The sequence below is a fragment of the Molothrus aeneus genome, chromosome 27, assembly GCF_037042795.1.
Source record: "Molothrus aeneus isolate 106 chromosome 27, BPBGC_Maene_1.0, whole genome shotgun sequence".
Taxonomy (NCBI): Eukaryota; Metazoa; Chordata; class Aves; order Passeriformes; family Icteridae; genus Molothrus; species Molothrus aeneus.
Genome location: NC_089672.1, coordinates 5,919,602 through 5,932,813, shown reverse-complemented (window position 1 = coordinate 5,932,813; position 13,212 = coordinate 5,919,602). Strand labels below are relative to the sequence as shown.

General features: G+C 60.9%; 2 protein-coding genes across 5 annotated transcripts; both read right to left on the bottom strand.

Moving 5' to 3' along the window:
- Nucleotides 1–700: 700 nt before the first annotated feature.
- Nucleotides 701–5,014, bottom strand: YJEFN3 (YjeF N-terminal domain containing 3). Of its 4 annotated transcripts, none has more exons than XM_066566258.1 (6): nt 4,586–4,997; nt 4,105–4,213; nt 2,829–2,939; nt 2,628–2,741; nt 1,903–2,056; nt 701–1,283 (listed from the first exon to the last, which is right to left on the bottom strand). In XM_066566258.1, exons 1-6 carry the CDS (start codon nt 4,978–4,980, stop codon nt 1,081–1,083), a joined length of 1,086 nt encoding a protein of 361 aa, XP_066422355.1. In that variant the 5' UTR covers nt 4,981–4,997; the 3' UTR covers nt 701–1,080. The 4 variants fall into 4 exon arrangements, with proteins under 4 accessions (XP_066422355.1, XP_066422358.1, XP_066422354.1 ...); XM_066566261.1 differs by having other exon boundaries at nt 1,138–1,283; nt 1,944–2,056; nt 4,586–5,014; XM_066566257.1 differs by lacking the exon at nt 701–1,283 and having other exon boundaries at nt 1,296–2,056; nt 4,586–5,014.
- A 1,911-nt stretch (nt 5,015–6,925) lies between these two features.
- On the bottom strand, nt 6,926–8,930 carry NDUFA13 (NADH:ubiquinone oxidoreductase subunit A13). The gene is made up of 5 exons (XM_066566278.1): nt 8,802–8,930; nt 8,606–8,684; nt 8,351–8,422; nt 7,906–7,975; nt 6,926–7,193 (listed from the first exon to the last, which is right to left on the bottom strand). The coding sequence occupies exons 1-5, from the start codon at nt 8,893–8,895 to the stop codon at nt 7,074–7,076; spliced, it is 435 nt and encodes a 144-aa protein (XP_066422375.1). The 5' UTR covers nt 8,896–8,930; the 3' UTR covers nt 6,926–7,073.
- Between the last annotated feature and the right edge of the window lie 4,282 nt (nt 8,931–13,212).

Sequence of the window (13,212 nt, the reverse complement as noted above, 5' to 3'; positions counted from 1 at the left end):
ACTAAAAACTATGGGGGAAATAAAAACACGGGGAAAACAAAACTACGGGAAAAGGGAAAAGAAGGAGCCGGTGCCGCTCTGAGGGGTTGGAGGGGACTGGGAGGCACCGGGGGCACCGGGGGCACTGGGAGGGCACCGGGGGCACCGGGGGGTTCGGGATCAGCGGCCCCGGCGCGCGGAAATCCCGGCGCATTCCCGGCATTCCGGCGGCTCCGAGCGCCCCCGGGCCGGAGTGGGGCACTGGGGACAGAGGGGACAGAGGGGACAGAGGGGACAGTGCCCAGGGGGGGCTCCTCACCCTCTATGTGCCCTGGGGGTGGTTCCCGTGTGCTTTTCCTGGGGTTTTGGTGGCATTCTGGTGACATTTTGGTGACACTTTGTGGGATTTTGGTGACATTTTGGTGGCATTTCAGCCCCGTGGGAGTCCGGCGGTGCCGCTGTCCCCCGGGGTGGGTGGCAGGGGTGGTGACAGCTCTGTCCCCAGCAGCGGGGGTGGCACTGCTGGGGCCAGGCCAGGCCTTGCAGTGTCAGGACAAGTCCCCAGCCCAGCCCAAGGCCACCAAGGTCCCCCTGTCCCCATCTCCAAACAGCCCCCGCTGAGGGGCACCGGTGCTGCAAGTCGGGGTCGCAGGGCCACCACCAGGGGTTCGGGGTTCCAGGGCCACCAGCACTTTATTTCAAGAGCCACCACCACTTTATTTTTGAGGTCACAAGGCACCAGCAGAGCTTTATTTGGGGTCCCAGGGCCATCAGCAGAGCTTTATTTGGGGTCACAGGAGTTTATTTGGGGTCCCAGGGCCCACCAGGGTTTTTTGGGGTCCCAGGGGATTTGAGGGGTCCCAGGTGATTTGGGGGGTCCCAGGGGATTTATTTGGGGTCCCAGGGGTTTTGGGGGTCCCAGGGCCACCACCAGGAATTTATTTGGGGTCACAGGGTTTCTTTGGGGTCCCAGAGGATTTTGGGGTCCCAGGGGTTTATTTGGGGTCCCAGGGGTTTTTGGGGTCCCAGGGGTTTATTTGGGGTCCCAGGGGTTTTTGGGGTCCCAGGGGTTTATTTGGGGTCCCAGGGGTTTATTTGGGGTCACAGGGCCACCACGCAGTCGCTGCCCGGGTACTCGGGGGGGCTGAGCCCGAATTTCCTGCGCAGCTCCTCGGGCACGAAGCGCCCGGCCAGGAAATGTCGCCGTCCCCGGAAGCGCCGCGCCACCTCCTTGGGGGCCGCCAGCGACACCAGCACGTCCGGGCTGATGTCACCGCTGCCGCCCACCGGGCCGGGCACCCAGCCTGCCCCGGCGAGGGGACAGCGGTCACGGGGACAGCGGGGACAGGGGGACACAGAGAGGGGACGGGGGGACATCAGGGGACACAGCCTGCTCTGCGGACAGGGGACACGAGTGACACCGGGGACACGGAACGGTCGGTGGGGTCACGGACAGAGGACAGGTGTGGCCCCAGGGGACACATGCCACCCTTGGGGACACACGGGGTGGCTCAGGGGGTCCCGGTGCTGCCGTGGACGGTGGCAGAGAGGGCACAGGGGGGACACAGGCAGGGGTGACACGGGCGGAGTTTGTCCCCGCGGGGACCCCCCCGGGGTGGGTGACACGGCCAGGCCGGGCTGGGGGACACGGGCGGTGACAATGCCAGGCCTGGCCAGCGGCGGTTCGGGAATGCCACTGCCAGTGACGTCATGTCTGGGCCGGGCACTCTGTCATTTCCTGTGGATGTCCCCAACCCCGCCAGGGCCACCACAGGTGGGTCCCGGGGTGACACCGCCACGGGCACGGGGACAGCAGCGCGGGAGGGCCCGGGGGGGACACGGGCAGTGCTGAGGGGACACAGGGGACACCTGGAGGGGCAGGGGGAGCCCCCGGGGGGACACCCGAGAGGACACGGGCAGCACCTGAGGGGACATCCAGGCTGACGATGGGGATGCGGACGTGCCTGAGGGTGGCCAGGATGGCCGCGCACGGCTCTGTCCCCTCTGTCCCCTGCATCCCCTCGGCTCCCAGCACCGCGTCCACCACGGCGTTGTAGGCGTCGTTGATGAGCTGCACCTGCAGGCGACAGTGGCATCTGTGGTGTCCCCGTGTCACCTTTGACGGCACAAACCCCCGGCGGTGCCAAAAAAATAAAAAATAAAAAAAATCCCCCCCAAGTGGAGCAGAGAGGGAGGGGCCGCGGAGCCGAGACGGCGAATTTTGGGTCAAATTCCTCCGTTCCCAGCGCTGTGAGGTTCCAAAAATAACAGAGCCGGTGGCTGCGGGCAGCAGCCGCTGGATTTTCTGGATTTTCTGGATTTTCTGGCATTCCCGGGATCCCAGCAGCGCCGGGATGGGGAGGGGAGAGGGGGGAAAAGGAGGAGAAATAGGGAGAAAAGGAGAGCCGGGGGGTTTGGGGGGATTTGGGGGGATTTTGGGGTTCAGGGAGGGGAAAGAGAAGAGGGGGATAAGCAGGGGAATTTCAAGGGAAGGACAAAGGGAAGGAGAATTTCCTTTCTTTTGGGGGCTCACAGGGGGAAAAGGGAAGGAGAAGGGGCCAAGCAGGGGGATTTGGGGGATTTGGGGGTTCACAGAGGGAAAAGGGAAGGAGAAGGGGCCAAGCAGGGGGATCTGGGGCTGGGGTCACCTCGGTGGGCAGGTAGGACAGGAAGGGGATGTCCATCTTCTCGCACTGCGTGGTGAAGTCGCGGTGCAGTGGGTCCGGGGAGCGCTTGGGGTAGAAGATGGTGGGCTCGTAATCCTGCGGGAAAAACGGAGCCCTGGAGCCGGGGGGGCTTGGGAGGAAGGCCAGGAGGAGGAGGAGGAGGGCGGGGTCAGAGGTACCCACAAAGCTGCGCAGGTGGCGGGCGCACACCAGCCCCACGGCCCCGTTCTGCGCCGGCCCGCACGCCACCAGCAGCGTGGGCTGCCTGCGCCGCAGAGAGCGCAGCGGGAACGCCTGCGGGGACAGGGACAGCGGGGACAGCGTCACACCGAGGGGACAGCGTCACACAGGGACAGGGGGATGGCGCTGTCACACAGCACCCAGCATGGGATGGAGGTGGCACAAGGAGCAGGATGGGGATGGGATCCATAGCACGGGATGGCTTGGCACGGTTTGGCATGGCACGGCAGGGCATCCAAGGCAGGACTTGGGCACTTCGAGTGGGACGGAACAGGGGCCGTACTGGGATGAGGATGGTGCCCGTGGTGGGGTGGGGACAGTGCCTGTGGTGGAATTCCAAGCTGGGCTCAGGAAGGTGCTCTGGGTGGGATCGAGGCAATGCCCCAGGTGGGATTCGGGCGATGCCCTGGGTGGGATGGGGCGATGCCCGTGGTACCCGCGGGGCGATGCCCTCAGCAGGACCGGGGGGACGCTGCCCGGGCCGGGCCGTGCCCGCTGCCCCCCCGCCCCCGCCCCGGTCCCGCCCGCTGCGCACTCCGGGATGGCTCGGGCAGGGAGGGAGGGACGCTGCCTCTGTTTATCCACTGACGGATTTTTTCCTGCTCACGGATCCTGGCTCTGGGACACGTCCCGAGTGCCCGGAGCGGGACACGGCCCCGGTAGCCCGGGCCTGGCCCCGGCCCAGCGCTGGCCAAGCTGCCGGCGCCTCCTGGCACCGGGGACAGCGCGGGGACAGCGCGGGGACAGCGCGGCCAGCTGGGGGAGCCGGAGCTGGGGTGGCTCCGAGGAAGAGGAGGATGCCGAGCGCCAGGTGGGGTCAGGGATGCTGCAACAGCTCCGGCACCAAAACATTCCTGCTCCTCAGGCAGCGCTCGGAGCAGGGAAGGGCCGATGGAAAAGCTGAGGCGCTCGGGCCCCAGGCACAAAGCTGCCCTTGATGGACCCCTGCTGCTCCTCCTCCTCCTCCTCCTCCTCCTCCTCCTCCTCCTCCTCCTCCTCCTCCTCCTCCTCCTCCTCCTCCTCCTCCTCCTCCTCCTCCTCCTCCTCCTCCTCCTCACATTTCGCACGAGCCTCGGGCCATCCCCGCGGCAGCGACATCTCCGGGGCTCGGGGGCACCCGGGCACCTCCGGGGACTCCCCAGGGCCCCCGCCCCGACCCCCGGCGGGGACCCCAGCCCCTCTGGGTGTCCCCAGCCCCTCTGGGTGTCCCCAGGCTCACCTTGGTGACAGCCACGGCACAGGCGTGTCCCCAGATCTCGATCAGCTGCTGCCGCCCGAAGCGATAATCCTCCAGCAGCTCCTTCTCCATGGCCTCCGCCTCCGCCTGGCTGCCTTGGGGACAGTCCCCGCTCAGGGCAGGGGGACAGAGCTGTCCCCACCCCCCAGAGGGTTGGGGACCCCGCTCCACCCCCGGGACGGGGTTTTGGGACACGGGGCGAGCGCGCCGGGGGCTCGGGGTGGACACCGCGGTGGGGACGGGCACGGAGGTCACACGGATGTCACACGGATGTCGCACGGATGTCGCACGGAGGGGACCGTGACCGCACGGGCCCGGCGGGAGCGGCGCTCGGCCGAGCTGGCGGCGGCCCCGGTTCCCCGGTTACATAAAAGCGAACAAAGCCGCGGTTGTTCCGCCGCCGCCGAGCCCGGAGCTGGCAGCGCCCAGCGCGACAATAATTGCTCACATCTGTTGGCTTCACCTGCGCGGGCGGAGCGGCCTGGGCCGCCTCCAGCGCCCGCCGCGGCCGCCGGGAGGGAACGCGAGCCCCGCCGGGCCGGGATCCAGGCGGTACCGGGGGAACCGAGCGGAGCTGGGCGGATCCAGACCCCGCCGTACCCCGGGCTGGGCGGAACCGCTCAGAGCAGCCCCGGGAGGGAACCCGGCCCTGCCGGGGAGCAGCTGAGGGGGCCCGGGCTGGGGTCCCAGGCCGCAGGGTGCTCCCACCCCGTCCAGGCTGTCCCCACGGACCAGCCGTGTTCTGGCAGAGCCCAAAAAATCCCAGGGCCCCAGCAAGCTCCTGGTTCCCCCATTCCCACACCCCATCCCTTGGCTGTCCTGATAAACCTGCCAGGAAAACTTCATCCCGTCCCACATTCCCAACCCATATTCCCGTCCCGCATTCCCATCCCGTCCCTGTCCCCGATCCTTTGGTGCCCTCTAGTGAGTCCCAGCCCTGTCCCAGCCCTGTCCCAGCCCCAGGCGGGGGCTCTAGGGAGAAAACCGGGGGGAAAGGGGGCGGGAAGGGCCCGAGCGGTGCCCGGAGCCGCTCCCGTGCCGAGCGGGGGTGGCGGGGGCGGCCGGGCCCAGCTGTGTTGTCCCTCGCCCAACAAAAGCCACGTGTCCGCCGCCATTCCCGGGAACATTGTCCCTAATCGCTGCTGGCAGGGACACCCCGGGCTGGCAGGGACACCCCGGGCTGGCAGCGACACCCGCTGGCTCCGCGGGGCTGGCACCGGCCCCGGGCGGGGACACGGCCGGGGCTCCCCGGGAGCTGCGGCCCCACCCTCGGAACGCATCCCGGTCCCGCATCCCCGCTCCATATCCCAGCTCCACATCCCGACACTTTATCCCGGCTGTGTCCCCTCTCTGCGCCCCCGATCCAAATCCCAATGTCACCCCCAGTCCCACATCCCGGTCCCGTTCCCCGTTCCCGTTCCGTTCCTCCCTCCCGGTACGGCCCGTCCCCGCCGCGTGTCCCCGGTGCCCATCCCGAGTCCCGCGCTCCTCTCCCGCCGCCTCCCGGAGCATCCCCGCCGCAGCCATGGAGACCCGGGATGATGCGGTTGCTCCGGCGACGGCGGCTCCGTGGGTACCGACCCCCCCTCCCCGTGCCCAGGGGACGCGCGTGGGGACCGGGACCCCGCCCGGGGGCGGCGCGGGCGGCGCGCGGGGCCGGCTCCGAGCCCGGGCGGCTCCCGGGGCAGGGGGAGCTCCCGTCCCGCCCCCGCGGGGTCCCGGGAACGGGAACGGGGCGGTCCCGGGGCAGCCCCCGCTGAGCGGCACCGCCCGAGTGCCGGGGGCTCCTCGGGGGGACCCCGGGCTCACCTGAGGTACCGGGGGGGCTCCCGGGACGGGCAGGGCGCGGAGCTCATGGCGGGGAGCGGCACCGGGGCGGCGGCGGCGGAACCGAACCCCGGCAGGAGCGGAGCCGGCGGGAGCCGCACGGAGCCTCCGTCCGCGGCTGGACGGGATCCGCTGGGATCTCCGCGGAGCCGCCGGTGGGAGCGGATCCCCCGGGAATGCCGAGGATGCTCCGGTGGGAGCGGATCCCCGGGAATGCCGAGGATGCTCCGGTCGGAGCGGATCCCCCGGGAATGCCGAGGATGCTCCGGTCGGAGCGGATCCCCCGGGAATGCCGAGGACGCTCCGGTCCCACCGGATCCCCCGGGAATGCCGAGGATGCTCCGGTCGGATCGGATACCCGGGAATGCCGAGGATGCTCCGGTCCCACCGGATCCCCCGGGAATGCCGAGGATGCTCCGGTCGGAGCGGATCTCCCGGGAATGCCGAGGATGCTCCGGTCCCACCGGATCCCCCGGGAATGCCGAGGACGCTCCGGCCGGAGCGGGGGGCGCTCGGCGGTGCCGCCCGGGGGGAGGCGGCTCCAGTGCCCCCGCCCCGCTCCCGGCCCGGCCCCGCTCCGGGAATGCCGCCCGTGGTTCCCACCCGGGAATTCCAACCGGGCTGAATTTTGGGGTTAAACCCCCCCAGATCGGGGCTTTTCCCGCGGGATCCGCAGTCCCGGGAGCGGGGGGCAGGCGGGGAGGGGGACAAGGACACGGTCCCTCCCTCCATCCCAAATTCCCAGCCCGAATTCCCGGGAAAATCCCCCGGGAGCTGCCGAATTCCAGGGAGAGATGGAGAGAGCGGAGTCCGGGAGCCACGGGGTTCCCAATCCCAAAGGGAGGGGATCCCCAATCCAAAGGGGGGGATCCCAATCAATCCTAAAAGGAGGGGATCCCAAATCCAAAGGGGGGATCCCAATTTCCGGAGGGGGGGTGTGTCCCAATTCCATGGGGCAATTCCAATTCCCAAAGGATTTATTAATTTATTCATTATTTATTTATTCATTATTTATTTATTAATTATTAATGAACAGGCGTCAGAAGAAGCTCGGGATGGGGACTCAGGCTGGAGAGGGACAGGAAAAGGGGGGAAAGTTCTGGAAGGAGCCGGGGGTTGGGGTGTCAGACGTAGTTCTGCAGCCCGAACTTCTCTCGCTCCAGCTCGGCCGGGGGCCGCAGGTAGTAGAGCTCCTCCACCGTGGGGGGCACCCAGCGATCCGTGTGGAACCGGGACTCGCCCACCTGCAACAGCGGAACGGGCTGGGAATCAGCGGGAATCGGAATGGGAATTGTGCTGGGAATTGTGTCGGGAATTGGGCTGGGAATTGTGTCGGGAATTGGGCTGGGAATTGGGCTGGGAATTAGTAGGAATTGTCTGGAATTGTGTTGGGAATCACTGGGAATTGTGTCAGGAATCGCTGGGAATTGTGTTGGGAATTGGGTTGGGAATCGCTGGGAATTGTGTCGGGAATTGGGTTGGGAATTGTGTTGGGAATTGGGTTGGGAATCGCCGGGAATTGTGTTGGGAATTAGTAGGAATTGTCCGGAATTGTGTTGGGAATTGTCGGGAATTGTGTCAGGAATCGCCAGGAATTCCCGGGATTCTCCGCCCCGGTCAGGGCCTGGCAGCTCCCCCTGGAGCTGACAGGGGGAGGGCAGCACCGCCCCACACCGGGGGGACACCGGGGGGACACGGAGTGCCAGGGGTGAGCCCCAGTGCCCGGGGATCCCAAATCCATGGGAGGGAGCCAAATCCAGGGGATCCCACAGAGACAAATCCATGGGGATGGAGTTAAATCCCATGGGGTCCCAGAGGGGCAGCCCCCCCCCCATTCCCCCCGGGAATCCCGAACCTTCCAGCCCGGGGTGATCCCAAATCCCCTCGGCTGGCCGGCTGCACCCCATGGGATCCCAGAGGGGCAGCCCCCCCTCATTCCCCCCGGGAATCCCGAACCTTCCAGCCTGGAACGTCCCGCATGATCTTGGCCTCCTCCTCCAGGTTCTCCCGCAGCAACCGGAGCGTCCTGAGGGACACAGGGCACGGGAAGGAACCCCGATCCCATACGGGGGATCCCAACCCCAAAGGGGACCCCGATCTCATACAGGGTACCCTGATCCCACACAGGGGATCCCCATCCCAAATTCCCATTTCCCAAAGTGGATCCCGATCCCAAAGGGAAGCTCCCAATCCCACAGAGGAATCCCAGTCCCATAAAGGGGGACCCCAATCCCATCAATGGAAGTTCCCAGTTCCATAAAGGGAGGTTCCCAGTGCCAAGGGAAGCTCCCAGTCCCATAAAAGGGGATCCCAGTCCCAAAGGGAAGTTCCCAATCCATAAAGGAGGATCCCAATCCAAGGTAAATTCCAAATCCCATAAAGGGAGCTCCCAGCCCCGTACCTGCGGTCGGACTCCGCCTGCAGCAGCGGCATCAGCGCGATCCGAGCCTCCAGCTCCTCGATCAGCAACCGCCTGCAGGGACAGCAACGGGGGAATGGGGAATTGGGGGGACAGAGAGCACTGGGAATGGGGCACTGGGGGGTCCCGGGGGGCACTGGGGGTCCCGGGTGTGAAAAGCCCATCCCGGAGGCCAGAAGCGCAGGGAGGAGCCCCGGGATCGGGCCGGGTGTGCCCGCGGGGGGCTCGCAGCGTCACCTGCGCTCGCGGTTCCACTTGACGAGGGTGTAGTATCCGAGCAGGAGGCTCCCGATGCCGAGCGCGAACAGGCTGTACCCTGAGGGCCGGAGGGCCGTGAGGGGAGCGGCGGGCGCTCAGCGCGGAGCGGCCGCACGGCCCCGCTCCTGCCCCCGCCGCCCCTCGGCGGCGCCTCCGCGGCCACCCCCGGGCTCACCTGAGAGGCCGCGGCGCGGGAGGTGCCGCTTGTAGTCGATGGGGCCGTACCCGCCCGGCGGGGCCATGTCCTGCTTCACCTTCGGCGCCGCCATCGCGGCGCGGATCGGTGACGTCACTGGGCCGCGCCGCCTGCCCGCGCGCGGGAAACTCACGTGACGCAGCCACGTGAGCGATGGGGACCCCACTTAAAGGGGCAACGCGCGCTTAAAAGGGCAATGCCACATCAATTCCCCGGGATCATCTCCCACTCAAGGGGATCCAACGATTCCTTGGGATCATCTCCCACCCAACGGGATCCAACGATTCCTTGGGATCATCTCCCACCCAAGGGGATCCAACGATTCCTTGGGATCATCTCCCACCCAAGGGGATCCAACGATTCCTTGGGATCATCTCCCACCCAAGGGGATCCAACGATTCCTTGGGATCATCTCCCACCCAACGGGATCCAATGATTCCTTGGGATCATCTCCCACCCAACGGGATCCAACGATTCCCCGGGATCATCCTCCCACCCAAGGGGATCCAACGATTCCTTGGGATCATCCTCCCACCCAATTCCACGGGAATCTGGGACAATTCCATGGCAATTCCCACGTGGCCATGGCTCTTCCCAGGCTCTGAGAATTTGGATTTTATCCAGAAACGGGGGAGAAATCCATCTGGGAATGTCCTTGGCCCGTTCTCCTTCCAGAGGGAAACGATCCAACAGCTCCATGGGTTTTCCTGGAATGTTCAGGTGAGATCCAAGGGTGCTGGAGCAGGAATTCCAGGTGGGAATGGAGAAGGCTCTGGGTTTACGGATTTGCTCCGTCGGGATGTGCCTCTGAAGATGCTCCATCCATGAAATTCCACGGGAAATGCACAAAAATCCCGGATTTCTGCCGCCTTCTTTTCCCCTTCTCCCGTCTTCCCAATTTTTGGGGGGGATAATCCTTGGGAGAGGAAGGAGCAGATCCGGCTCTGTCTGGGTGATCCACGAGATCCATCCCCACCCCCAAAATCCTGGGAATGTGAGGCAGATCCCGGAGTTTCTCTGTTTATTGTCATTCCAATCCACCCCCCCAATTAATTATTGATTAATTAACGATTCTGGATCCTTCCATTGGCGGGATTAGTGAGAATTACTAAATTTTGGGATTTGTTCTGGAATATTTTGAGTCCCAACAAATCCAAGGGAAAAAAATCCCACCCTGTTCTTCCTTCCCAAAGGAGAGGCAGAAATGAGCCAAATTTAGATTTTCCCCAAAAATCTCCCGGAATTTCCTCCTCCATTTCACCCCTTCCTGCAGCCTGAATTCTCAGTTTTCCATCTGGGATTCAACTTTGGGAATTCAATTCTAATTCTTCCCCAAAAACAAAGGGGAGAACCCAGAGGTAAAGGAAGATCCCAAAATGAGGATAAAAATAGACATGGAATAAACCCCAATCCCCAATCTGCTGGAATTTTGGATTTTCTTTGTTTTCCTCAGGAATGGCAGGCACAGGAATCCCTGGGGTATAAAAAAATCAGGAATTCACCTTCTTTCCAAGCTGGGAACGCTGAGGAAGAAGAGCCTTGGATAGAAAAAAAAATTCCAACCCTTTTTTTTTTTTCCTTTTTTTTTTCCTTTTTTTTTTCCTTTTTTTTTTTTGGTGAAATTCCAAATCCCGACTGTCAGGAAGGAAATCCAAGAAAAACCACACGGCCGCCCCAGTTCCACCGCGGGAATTGTCCCATGAAAATCCGGGATCTTTTTATTTCACAAGTTGCTAAAATCTAAATTACAATGGCGCTTCCTCGCTCCCCGCGGTGTCCCAGAAAATCCCAAAATCCCGGCGGCTCCGAGCGGGAATTTTATGGCTTTAGGGACCCCTCCTGGATCCGGAGCCCCCCAGAGCAGCTCGGGCAGCGAAGCTCGGGAAGGGCGGGAAAAGGGACCCGGGATCCCGAGGGATCTGCGGGAATGGGGGCGTTGGGTTGGGTGGCGTTCCCAGGGACCCAGGAGATCTCGGGGATCTGGGAATTCCTAAAGCCTCGAGGGTTTGGGAATCCCAAAGGGGATCCAAGAGATCTCGGGGACCTGGGAATCCTAAAAGAGATTCAAGGGAATCCAGAAATCCAAAAGCCCTCAGGAATTTGGGAATCCCAAAATGGATCCAACAGATCTCAGGGATTCTGGAATCCCAAAGGGGATCCAGTCAGAGAATCCCCAATTCCAAAGGGGATCCAGCAGGAGGAATAACCCCAGGATTTGTTCCCAAATCCCCCCCTCCTCCGCCATTCCCAAACATTTCCCTTCCAGGGCAGAATTCCACAATGGGAATTTTCCTTTTCTCCAAGATTATTCCCCCCCCGTTTTTCCCATTTTTTGTGGGGCTTTTTCCTGGAAAAAGGAGACTGGGAAGAGGTTTGGAAAATCTGTATTGAAGAGTTGGAACAGCTTGGAACCTGAACCATCCCAATCCCGAAAACCCCGCACCGGAGCGTGGAACTGGGACCGCGAAGGAAAAACCATCCCGGCGTTCCAACGCGGAATCTTTCCCGGATTGATCCCGAATTTGGCAGAAACCTTGATGGAATCAAACAAATCCTCCAAATTCCCAGCAGCATTCCAAGAACATTCTGGAAAAAAACCACGTCAGAACCAGGCTGGATCCCAGGAGCCTCATTCCAGGTGGGAATTTGGAGTTTCAGCCCCACCCCATAAAATATTTTGGTTTTCCAGCCCCAATCCGTGCTGGATTTCCCCCCCATCCCCCAGTTAATTTTTCTTAGGGATTTATCCTGAATTATCCATCAAAAAAAAAAATCGGGATGGAAAATTTGCAAGTCGGGACACAGAGACTTGTTTGGATTTTGGATTCCAAATCCTTCAATTCCAACATTCCTGATTATTTTAGTAAACCAAAATTGGCGGAAATTGCAATTTCCAAGGGAATTCTGCTGGGATCCAGAAAGTTTTGACATCGTTTTTATCCCATTAAATCCTTCTGTGACTCTTTCCTGGGGTTTTTTTCAGGAATCATCCAAACTCTGGGAATAAATGAACCAGGTTTCCCCCCAACCCCAAAAACAAAAAAAAAAAATTGGATTTTAATTGGAGGAATTTTGTTGGGATTTTTTTTTGGGAATGAATGAACTTTTTCCAAACGTTGGCATCCATGAGGAAAAAGCCAGGAGAGGAAAATTCCCCCGAACCAACCCCAAAAAATTCCACGTGGGAAAGGAACGGCAACTTTTCCATAAAATCCAATGGAATTGAAGGAATTCCACGTGGGTGGCATCTCCCAGTCCAAGCTTGGAATGAAAAGAAAACTCCAAATTCCAAAATTCCAACCCAATTCCCACATCTGAGCTCTTCACATCCCTATGGAAAACACCCCAAAATCCACATCCAGCTGGGAATTCCGGGGGTTTTATCCAACAAATCCCAGTTTGGAAAACAAGGCTGTTGTTGTTGTTTTGTTTTTTTTTTCCTAAACTAAATCCCTAAATATGGAAATACCAGGAAAAGTGGGAAAAGGGAGGGGTTTTGTCCCTCGGATCCGAGGGGGATGATCCTGAAGGAATTCTTGGCTTCAGCGATTCCTAAGAAAATAAATCCGGATTTTCCTGAATTTCCCCCCACACACTTTTTTTTTTCTTTAATATATATAGATCTCTAAATTATATATATTTATAATTTCCCCAAGAAAATTCCCCAAATTTCCCAAAGAATTCTCCTCGCTGGAATAAGGCCTGGAATTCTGCCCCTTGGATTCGTCTGGAATTCAGGAAGAAGCCCAAGGAAAAAGAGGATGAGAAACCAAAAATGAAACCAAACTGGCCCCCGGATGGATTTTGGGTTGAACCTCTGGAATTCCCAAAAAAACAATGGAAAACTCCATCCCAAATGGATACAGGAGCATGCTTGGGATGCCTGGAAGAACTCGAACCACGGAGGGAAGGATTGGGAATGGCCGGAATTCCCAGTGGGAATTGGGAATGGCTCCCAACCCTCCCTGCCTCCATCAGCTTCTGGAATTCCTATAAATTTTGGAATAATATCCCTCAAAACAACAACAGAAAAGGAAGGAAAAAAAAAACAAAACAAAACAAAAAAAAAACCAACCCAACCAACCCTCCCAAAGGAAAAAAAATTCCCAAAAAGTTTTGCTTTGGAGTCTCTGGGAACGTCGGGAAGGCCCAAAATTCGCGGGATGAGAAAGAACCAAGGTGGATTTTGTGTCTCAGTAACTGCAAGGTTTGGAAACTACCAACGGTTCCAAAGTCTGATTCCAACCAGAATCCAAGGGAAAAAGTGGGAATTTCCCGCAGCAATTCCCACCTCCCAGCCAAGGTTTGGGCGGCAGCCGATCCCTAAGGGAGAAAACCAAACCAAACTCAACCGGAACCGGGGATTTGCACTTCTCCTCCTTCCCCTTCC

What these genes read in the sequence shown, in the direction of transcription:
- NDUFA13 (XM_066566278.1), bottom strand. Translation starts at nt 8,895, where the DNA reads ATGGCGGCGCCGAAGGTGAAGCAGGACATGGCCCCGCCGGGCGGGTAC. An exon ending in CCCGCGCCGCGGCCTCTCAG is followed by an intron (nt 8,685 to 8,801) that starts GTGAGCCCGGGG and finishes TCCGGCCCTCAG; the next exon opens with GGTACAGCCTGTTCGCGCTC. An exon ending in CAGGCGGAGTCCGACCGCAG is followed by an intron (nt 7,976 to 8,350) that starts GTACGGGGCTGG and finishes TGTGTCCCTCAG; the next exon opens with GACGCTCCGGTTGCTGCGGG.
- YJEFN3 (XM_066566257.1), bottom strand. Translation starts at nt 4,980, where the DNA reads ATGTGGGACGGGATGAAGTTTTCCTGGCAGGTTTATCAGGACAGCCAA. An exon ending in AGGCCGCTCCGCCCGCGCAG is followed by an intron (nt 4,214 to 4,585) that starts GTGAAGCCAACA and finishes TCCCCAAGGCAG; the next exon opens with CCAGGCGGAGGCGGAGGCCA. An exon ending in TGTCCTACCTGCCCACCGAG is followed by an intron (nt 2,057 to 2,627) that starts GTGACCCCAGCC and finishes TGTCGCCTGCAG; the next exon opens with GTGCAGCTCATCAACGACGC.